General features: G+C 55.0%; 1 protein-coding gene across 1 annotated transcript in view; it reads left to right on the top strand.

The window, feature by feature from the left end:
- LOC104508282 (myocyte-specific enhancer factor 2D homolog) overlaps positions 1-8,506 on the top strand; it is a gene marked incomplete at its 3' end in the record, with an annotated part of 12,418 nt that extends 3,912 nt beyond the window's left edge. The window contains exons 2-4 of the mRNA XM_010149849.1: positions 1,397-1,600; positions 8,100-8,237; positions 8,372-8,506. Coding sequence (XP_010148151.1) covers positions 1,397-1,600; positions 8,100-8,237; positions 8,372-8,506 — 477 coding nt within the window. The remainder of the gene's footprint in view (positions 1-1,396; positions 1,601-8,099; positions 8,238-8,371) is intronic.
- Between the last annotated feature and the right edge of the window lie 674 nt (positions 8,507-9,180).

The raw sequence follows: 9,180 nt of genomic DNA on the forward strand, positions 1-9,180 counted from the left end.
CTGCTGGTGGCATCGTGGCAGCGATGCTCGTCCCCGCCGGTGCGGACAGGGAGGCTGCACGTCAAGCTTTTTGGTCGGTCACTGAAACACCACTAGTTCGAGTTGAGCGAAGGCAACAGCCTCGTTCACTCTCCTCCCTCCACGCTGCAGATTAAAGCCGTTCAGCTGCAAAACTGATGCGGCGGCAGAGGCCCTAAGTGGGGTCGCGCCCTCCCGTGCACGCGCCCGGCAAGGGAGCAGCTCTTGGCACCCAAGGGCATCTGGGCTCATCTCCAGCCCTTCCCCGGGCTGCTGCTTCGCCCCCGAGAGCAGTGCTTAAAGCAAAGCAGTGACCTCCCTGCCTTTCATTTCCCTTTTTTATGTTTGCTAAGAGGGCACTGGCCAAGCATTGCGCCTTTCCCCGACAGCGTGCCGCTCGTTGCGGGGGGGTGAGGGACCTGCAGCGGCCGTCTGCGCCGCAGCCAGGATGGGGAGCCCTGAACCAGCTCCCTCCCCGCCAGCTGGGTCCTGTTAGGAGCATCGGGGCGAGAGCTGTGCGTGGGCTGGGAAATGCAGCCCAACGTCTGCCCGGCATCTGGAGCGGGTTTTGGAGCCTGCGCCCAGCTCCATCCCCGTCCCCCAGCCAGCTCGCAAGGAGCAGTCCTGCAACAGATGCCTCGTGAGCTGACAGCTCTGATGAGAGCTCGAGGCAGGGCAGATTGGGAGGACAGGGGATGCTGGGGCAGGGGATGCTGGGAGTGCAGACAGAGTGGAAAAATGCCCCAGCGAGGTTGTGGGGACAGCGAGAGGGAGGCAGTGGCTGGCTGGGCACCGGGTGCGGGGTCTCGGGGTGCTTTTAGGGAAGCACAGCCTCCCAAGAGAAGCGCGTCCTGGGAAGCAGGGGAGTGGGTCGGGGATGGGGTGGGAGTAGCACGCTGGGCTGCTTCAGGGCGGCTGAGCCCCCGGCGCTGTGTCACCCAGGGTCGGGTGCTCACGGTGCTGCTGCAGCGAGCAAGGGCGAGATCTCCACTGCTTGAATATTCACCGTTAAAATACAAACCCCCAAGAACCTGCAGCCCCCGGACAGATGGCAGCTCTGCTGGGGATTTTGCTGAAATTTATTTTCTCTTGATTTGGCAATACGTGATTTCCAATGCTGATAATCATCTTTGTGCTGGTGAAGTGTCTGCCTTTGGAGGATCCCAAAATAGGCAGCGATACGAACCGGTTGGAAGAGGCGGGTGAGAGAGGAGAGCTTGGGGTGGTTGTCCAGCTGGGGAAACTGAGGACAGAAGATTCCCTCTGCCCTCCCCTTCCTTTTGCTCTTCGTCCAGCAGTCGTCCCAGTTTTCTCTGGGAGGTGTCGATTCCATGTCAACGTGGGCACGGCTTCTGACCATGGCTCTCCTTGCTTTCAGGTGACCTTCACCAAGCGCAAATTCGGCTTGATGAAGAAGGCCTACGAGCTGAGCGTCCTGTGCGACTGCGAGATCGCCCTAATCATCTTCAACCACTCCAACAAGCTGTTCCAGTATGCCAGCACCGACATGGACAAGGTGCTGCTCAAGTACACCGAGTACAACGAGCCCCACGAGAGCCGGACCAACGCGGACATCATCGAGGTGAGGCCGCCCGTCCTCTCCCCAGCTTTGCCGTTGTGGAGCCGGGGCAGGGTCTGGCACCGCAGCTGGATGCAGGTCGGTGCATGGGGCAGGTAGTGAGATCTCCGACACTTGGTGCCGACCTGATTTTGCATCTTTTTGGGCCAGCCTACAAAAATAATCAGTTCTGGGTGGTTTGAAGCTGTCTTGAGTTACGTGCTGATTTACTGCTGTAAAACTGAGGTGCCGCTTTGCATTGTTGGACTTTCTGTGGTCCAGGCAAACCATGGGATGGTTTTGGAGGCACCTCTCGGGGCTGCTGCACTGGAGTTCCTTGGTGCAGCTGGTGATGTTGCCCCAGTCGTTGTTTCAGACGCGCACACTGAGGTTGAGGGAGGGCACCAGTGGCTACATCGCAGAGTAATTCTGGTTGGGAGGAACCTTTGGGGGTCTCTGGTCCAACTGCTGCTCGAAGCACGGCCAACCTCATGGGTAGGTGGGGTTGCTCAAGGCTTGTCCGGCTGCATTTCCTGTGTCTCCAAGGGTGACGAGTCCAGTCTGACCAACCCCAGCACTGCAAGGGCACCGTGGCCAAACCTCGCAGGAGATGCTCGGCCACCACTTGCGGTCGGTGACCCTGCACTGGCCTTCCCCACCACTCTGTCCCCTTTCCTGGCGCTGGCAGAGCGTCGCCGGGCTGGAGCATGGAGTGCTTGGCAGGAGGATGCCAGTGGCATCTCGGCCATCGGTCGCATCCTCTCCCCTGGCAGTGCCCGTGAAGATGTCACTTTTCGGTGTGTGGGCAGCTGCCTTCACGCCTGGGAAAATGCAGGCAAAGGGAAGGCTCGGCTGGGTAATTACAGGCATAAATTAACACCCACAGAGCCGTTAGTGATTGAGCAGAGCGGCACGGCCCTGCAGAGGAATCGGCTTCTCCGGCCGCTCGGGCTGTGCTGCTTCTGCCTCTGAATCGCCTCGGCGCACCTCGGGCAGCGTGCTTGGGCTTTGTTTCATGAAGAAGGTAAAAAAAACAGCCTACCTCTTAAATCCTGGGGTTTTTTCTGTTTTGTTTTTCTCTGTGAAATGTGTTTTTTTGAGAGGTTTGGAGTTTTCATCTCATTGTCCCACCGATGTGCCGCCGCAGCAGAAGTGGGTTGAACCATGGCCAAGCATCCGGCAGCACCTGCCTGCTATCGCTGGGGTTTGGACACTGTTCTGCCAGTGTATGGTCACGTATGGGCCTTAAAAATGGTTCCAAAATGTCCTTTTTAGCTCATTTGCACCAAGTAGTGCCTGGCCACCGTGAAAATGCTGGGGTTTTGCAGGCGCGGTTCCCTGCCGTGCTTGTCGGCGCAGCCTCTCCCAGCCTCTCCGGGATGCTCAGACTGCGGCGCTCACAGCGTCGAACAGATTTGTCTTGGCCTAAAAATACCGTAAACATTTTGGGCAGCGTTCTCTGTTCCCTTATGGTCCAAGATGCAAACACTCCCAAGCCGATGAGTTACACACAGTCCTTGGCACCCAAAGAAATACTGTGTTTGCACCACATGAAAAGCTGGATCTGCATCCAAAGCCGAGGAGAGGAACATCGGGAACGGAAGGATATTGGTGGATGGCAAGAAAAGGAGCCCAAACACACCGGCCTCGGCACGTCTCGCCGGCTGAGCCGCCCCGGGAGTAAAACCCACTGGGTTTTGCGGCCTCTCGAGCATCCCTCCCCATCCTTGAGTTGTCTTGGAGAGCAGGCTTAGGGCTGCTCTAACATTATTTTCTCTCCCAAATCCTGCTCTGGGAGACTGTTCCTACTCCTGGAGTTGATTTCCATCTGCCCCCCAGCCACCTCCCCTCGCCCAGGTCGCTCACTTCCCATGGGGGCCCAGCTTTGTCCCCACTGTGCACAGACCCCATTTATCCCATACATCTTGGTGGCTCCCAGTTGAACTTGACTTCCCAAGGGGATCTTCGCATCCTCGATGCTTCCCCAGCATCAGGCATGTACAGAGCTGTGAACTTGCTACCAAATATGTTTTTAATTGCATTTTAGGGGGCTGCTAAATGCATCTGCCTTCCCGGTAACGCCTGTGGCCCCTTTCCACCCGAGAAGGGCAACCCTGAATGCTCTGGCAGCATCTCAGAAAGGACAAGGAGTGACCAGGACCTGAGTGAATTGAAGGAGAAGCCTCTTAATTTCATTTTTCTGGTGGAGGAGGAGCAATTGATGGCTTGGCCGAGCCCGGGGGCTCCTGGGGCCAAAGGTGCTGGTGCCACCGACTCAGGGAGCCACAAGTCAGTCTGTTCAAATTACATTGTAAAACAACAGGAAACATTAAATCCCCCTTTTTTCGGTCCTGGGGAGGTGCGGTCTGTGGCAGGCACATGCTGTCCTTGGGGGGGTTATTCCCCTGGGTATACAGCAAGAGGCAGAGCTGCTCTGGCCCTGGTTCAAGAGGGGTTCAACACCCCGGCTGCCTTTTGGGGACCATCCTCTGTGGGGACACCTCTGCATTTCAGCCGTGCCAGGGATGGGCAGTGGGATTCAGCCACGCAACCCCTGCGGCTCGCTCCGTGCCCGGCAAAGTCCTGGCCGTTGCAAGCTTTTAAGTCTGAGAAAATCTCTCTTAATGCAGAGAGGGGGGTTTCCTTAATCAGGCGGGGGACAGCTGAGGCCCCCAGACAGGCACGCTGGGTGCCACGTGCGCGCCCGGGCTGGGATCACGCCGGCTTTGCTCCTCGCTGTCGCTTCTCGTTTCCTCGCAGCCCGGCTGACGTGCCAGTTTCTGATAAGGGACTTGGAGGAGAGCGGAGCTGCCCGGGCACAGGGATGCTCCAGAGCCAGTTAAAGTCACACAGCTATTTCTTTCCTTTCCTTGGCTGAATATCCCGGCGGAGGGCTGATACTTCCCTAATTCTCCTTCCTGGGGAAGGAGGAGTTGTCATTCAGGGTGCATAAAGTCAGGCATTTTGCAGGATGCTGGGGAGGCAGCAAAGGGCGGAGGCGAGCTGCCGGTGCCTATCTTCATCCTCATCCCAACTTCCCCAAAGCCCGGGGCGGTTGAGTCTCCCTCGTCTAAGGGAAGTCAACCACATCCTGGTCAAGCATCGTTTCCCCTCACATGTTCTGTGTTTCCTGCTGCTCTTTCACCCTCTTCGGGTTGGAAATCTGCTCCTGCATGAGCTGGGATCATGGGAGCGGGAGCGTTGCCTGGAAGGCGGAACCTCCAGCGGGTCCTGCCTTGGGGGGCCGCCCGGTAGAGTGGAGGGACCTGGGAAGGGCCGGGCTGATGATGAGCGGGGTGGGGTTTTTGCCATTTGAAGTCCTCCCCCATGGCTTCCTCCTTTGAAAATTTTCTGCTGTGAAGGAATTGATTTTAAGTCTTTCTATGACAAACTGTCGTGTTGCGCTGGATGCAACCCCCTGATGGCAAAGTTTCACGCCTCTTGGCGTCTCCTGGTTTTCTCCTGGAAAAGGGGATGAGGAGGGACGAAAAGGAAACCTCTTTGCTAGAAGACCTTGCAAACATCCTGAAAATGGGAATCTTTGGCTTTAATTCTCACTCCAGCAGGATTGTTTTCCTTCCACATCATCCTGTAAAAAGCAGAAAATAGGGGACATGTTTTATTTGTCGAAAAAACCCAGGAGCCGACAATCATATGGCTGGAAATGACATTTTGTTGTCCCAAAAGCTCTTTTTGAGCAGCAGGTCACTGCGAGCTGCGCTGCTTTGGCTCGTGTCCTGCTGTGACTTTGGTCCCGGTCACCCACCGCTCCCGGTGCTTCCCATCCGTCGTCTCTGTCCTTTACTTGTGCCAGCTCTGGAGCCCGTCCCCATTCCCTTCTTCCTCTCCCTGCCCACAGCTGTCCATAGCACCCAGGAAGGATTTTTCTCCCCGGCTTGATGCTTCCTGGGGCTGCTGGTGGGTTTCTTACGGGAGCGGGGACGGTGACACTGTGGCCACCCCTCACAGCTCAGGTGCGGCAAACGGAACTCAGCAGGGTGGTGTGGGTCTCAAAGGTAATTAAATTTTGACTAATTACCATAGAATCATGGAATGGTTTGGGTTGGGAGGGACCTTAAAGCCCCCCCAGTCCCACTCCCTGCCATGGGCAGGGACACCTTCCATAGCCCAGGTTGCTCCAAGCCTCATCCAGCCTGGCCTTGGACACTCCCAGGGATGGGGCATCCACGGCTGCTCTGGGCAATATATGAAGTTACTGTCCAGGGAAAGGGAAGAGACCACGAGACCAAGGCAAGAGCCGCTGTCCAGGCTGAAGCTGTATGAGACCCCAGATCTACTGGACCCACGGAGGAGAAATGAGGAGGGGACGATGCTTAGAGCTGCTTGGAGGGTGGTGTCGGGGTCTGGGTGAACGGAGCTGCATTCACACCATTGCTTTGCTTTCCTCGACAGAGTTGTTGAGGGAACAACCCCCGGGACAATTTAATGAGGACTTTGAAACGGCAAAATGCTGCGGCCGGCAGGGTCTGCCCTTCGCTGCGTTGTGTTCGGGCAGTGAATACAGGGTAGAGCCCGGGGAGCTGCTTAAAACCTCCTGAGCCGCTTCATCGCTGCGGGTTTTAGAAAGGAGAAGGATGATGATGCTCAGATGAAACCTCTTGAAAATCCAGTTAAGAAGTTCCCTTCTTTGAGGGTCCCAGGGAACAGAGGTGGTTCGACTGCCCCCCGACTGCTGACCCTGCTGGCAGAAGAGATTTGCCAGGGATGTGAGGGATTACCTTGACATTTCCCAACCAGGGATGGGAGGGCGGAGGCAAGAGACCCAGTTCCTGCGTTGCAGTTACTGCTGCGAGGTGGGCACAGCCCCGTATTAGACACCGGAGAGTCTCCCCAGCCATCACCCTTCGCATGCACCCGGAGGAAACCCGGCCTCATCCCTCCCATTGCTCATGGAACAACTTTTTCCATTTTGCCTATGAAAAAGAAAGAGAAGGAGGAAAAAACTTTTTCATATTTTGAAAGAAAAGCTCAACTTTCCGTCTTTCGGCCGTGTCGGTGAAACAAAAGGTTTCAGGGGGAAAAAAAAAATCCACAAGAAGCAGCTTACAAAACAAACCAAAAAATATAAAGTGAAGCCGTCCCTTCCCCACCGGCAGCACCCGTTCCTTTTTTTGGCCCTTTCTAAAAACAAACAAGGACATGTACAGAAATAGCAGAATAATAGGGAAAAATCCTCGGGAACCTGCAGAAAAAGCCCTGGGAACCTCCCGTTCATGCCAATGACTCAGATTCCCACTACCCTGCCCTCTAAAGAGACAGTAAGCAACACAAACGAGGGGTACCAGGGATTATTATTAGTCAATTAGGTAGTAATTATCAGGTATCGGGAATTATTGGTATCACCACGCAGGGCTTCCGATGCCATCGTGGTCCTTCGCTGGAGCAGCTGGATGGGGATAAGGACTTTTCCCCTCTGCAGGTTAAATGTAAATAATGAGCATTAAAATTACAATGGTGAAGGAGTAATTTTAATTGAAAATATTATGAAAATTCTAATTTTAATGGAAATATTTGAGTTTCTCCATGTTTCGCGGAGCTCTCAGGTAGATGCAGAGCCCCTCCAGGATATGTTTTGGCCTCAAAATAGAGATGTTTATTACTGTTTAGGAAGACAGAGGAGAATTGTCAAGGCTCTATTTTTTTTTTTTTTCCCTGCTGAATTTGGCATGAAAAGAGATCAAGACTTCCAGGAAATTCTGTAGCTTTGACTTCTAAAAAAAAATGAATTGGCAAGTGATGGTTCCGTAATAACGCCTAATTGCTGTTGGTATTTTGAAAATAGGGTGATTAAATGGGCTTGTGTAACGCCGTCTGCAAACTGCAGCACCAAAGAGGAACTTGGGGGGTTTTCACCAGAGTCCCAACCTCTGATTAACCTCCTGTTAACGAAGGAGACGTTGCATCGTTACCTCTCCACCGCGGACCTTTGCTGCTGGTCTGGGCGCGGGGTGTGCTGCCCAGGCGTTGTCACCGTCACCCCTCCGGTGTCACTCGGGTGTCACCGCGCCACGGGCCGTCTCCTGCGATGCTCTCACAACCTCTGCATGTGGTAAATGCCACCCCGCCGCCTTTTCCTTGTTATTTTGGGTTTATTTTCCTACACGGAAGAAGGTTTTCCCTATTTTTAGCAGGAGAGCAGATATCATTAAGGTTTATTTCCCCTCCTTGTCGTTGTAGTAATTGTAGGTGACGAATGTGTCTGAGCTGGTACGGGGCCAAATTCAGCTCTGGCGTAAACAGATCCTCTGAAAGCATGGAAGTTTCTCTCCATCCATCCCTGCGTTGTAATTCCTCAATTAGAGACACCCCAGCAGTGAAACCCGAGGGCCAGATCCTGGCTCTTCAACCCTACCCCGGTCAACAACATCCCGGGGGGAATTTGGGCAAGTCCTCATCTTTACGGTCCGGGGGCTGTTTCGGGGGACACCTGCCCGTCTCCCGCAGCTGCCGATGTTCCCCATCCCCACTCCCAGATCTCAGACTGTCCCGGTTGTGTTTTCAGACGTTAAGAAAGAAAGGTTTTAACGGCTGTGACAGCCCGGAGCCCGACGGCGATGACTCGATAGACCAGAGCCCCTTGATGGAGGATAAATACCGTAAAGGCAGCGAGGATCTGGATATCCTGTTCAAGCGATACGGTGTAAGTACCTGCCCCTTGGCCGGAAAACCTTCATTATATGTTCTTTTTTGTTTTGTTTTTTTTTCTTCTGTTCGATTTCCCTCCAACCTCGTCCCCCGATCCCTCCCCGTGTCCCTCCCTCCAAAACGTAACAGGCGCTGAACAAGAAGCACCGGGAGTGCGAGAGCCCGGAAGGGGATGAAGTGTTTGCGTTGACCCCGCAGACGGAAGAGAAATATAAAAAGATTGATGAGGAATTTGATAAAATGATGCAGAGTTACCGGCTCGCAGTGAGTAGCTGGTGGTCTGCTGCCCCCCCGTTCCCCTCCCCGATGGTGACGGGGAGGGGGCACCTTGCATGGCTTTGCTTCGGAGCCGTGCTGTGCCGTGGGAGCCGATGCGCGCAGCCCCGAATGCACCCCGGGGCTGATGGCCGAGATCCACGGGGGGCCCTGAGGGTCCCTCCTGTTTCCCACCCAGAAAAGCGGGGACAACCCTTGGGAAAACTGTTCCCATTAGCTCCGGCATTCCCCAGCCTCCATGGCTCCAGCTGGGCAGCGCAGGAGGATATTACCGTTCGCTGCAAATACTGGATTAGGGCCTCCTTTTTTGCTCCTTTTCCCCCCAAAAAGGGCTTTTTGCCTGGGTTCAGCATTCCTCGAGCTGGCGGCGGGTGCCGGCCCCTCACATCCCTGCAAGACTCAACCTGGTTTGGGCTATTCCGCATTAATTCCCCCCAAATCCACTGAGCCCTTGGGGGCAGCTGGTGGCCGTGGCAGAAATCCAGGGAGGTTTTAGCCTGTGATCCCGGAGCCGTCACCGGGGTGCCATCAGGACAGCACTGAAAGGGATTTGTGTCAGGAGACGGGAGGAGGAGGGGGCCACGTTTCAAATTAGTTGTTAGTTCAAGGGAGCAGAGAGTACTGATGCGGGCAAGGCTTCTTCCGAGGGATTAGCCCCGAGT

This window comes from Eurypyga helias, unplaced genomic scaffold (assembly GCF_000690775.1).
Source record: "Eurypyga helias isolate BGI_N326 unplaced genomic scaffold, ASM69077v1 scaffold24884, whole genome shotgun sequence".
NCBI classification, from domain to species: Eukaryota; Metazoa; Chordata; class Aves; order Eurypygiformes; family Eurypygidae; genus Eurypyga; species Eurypyga helias.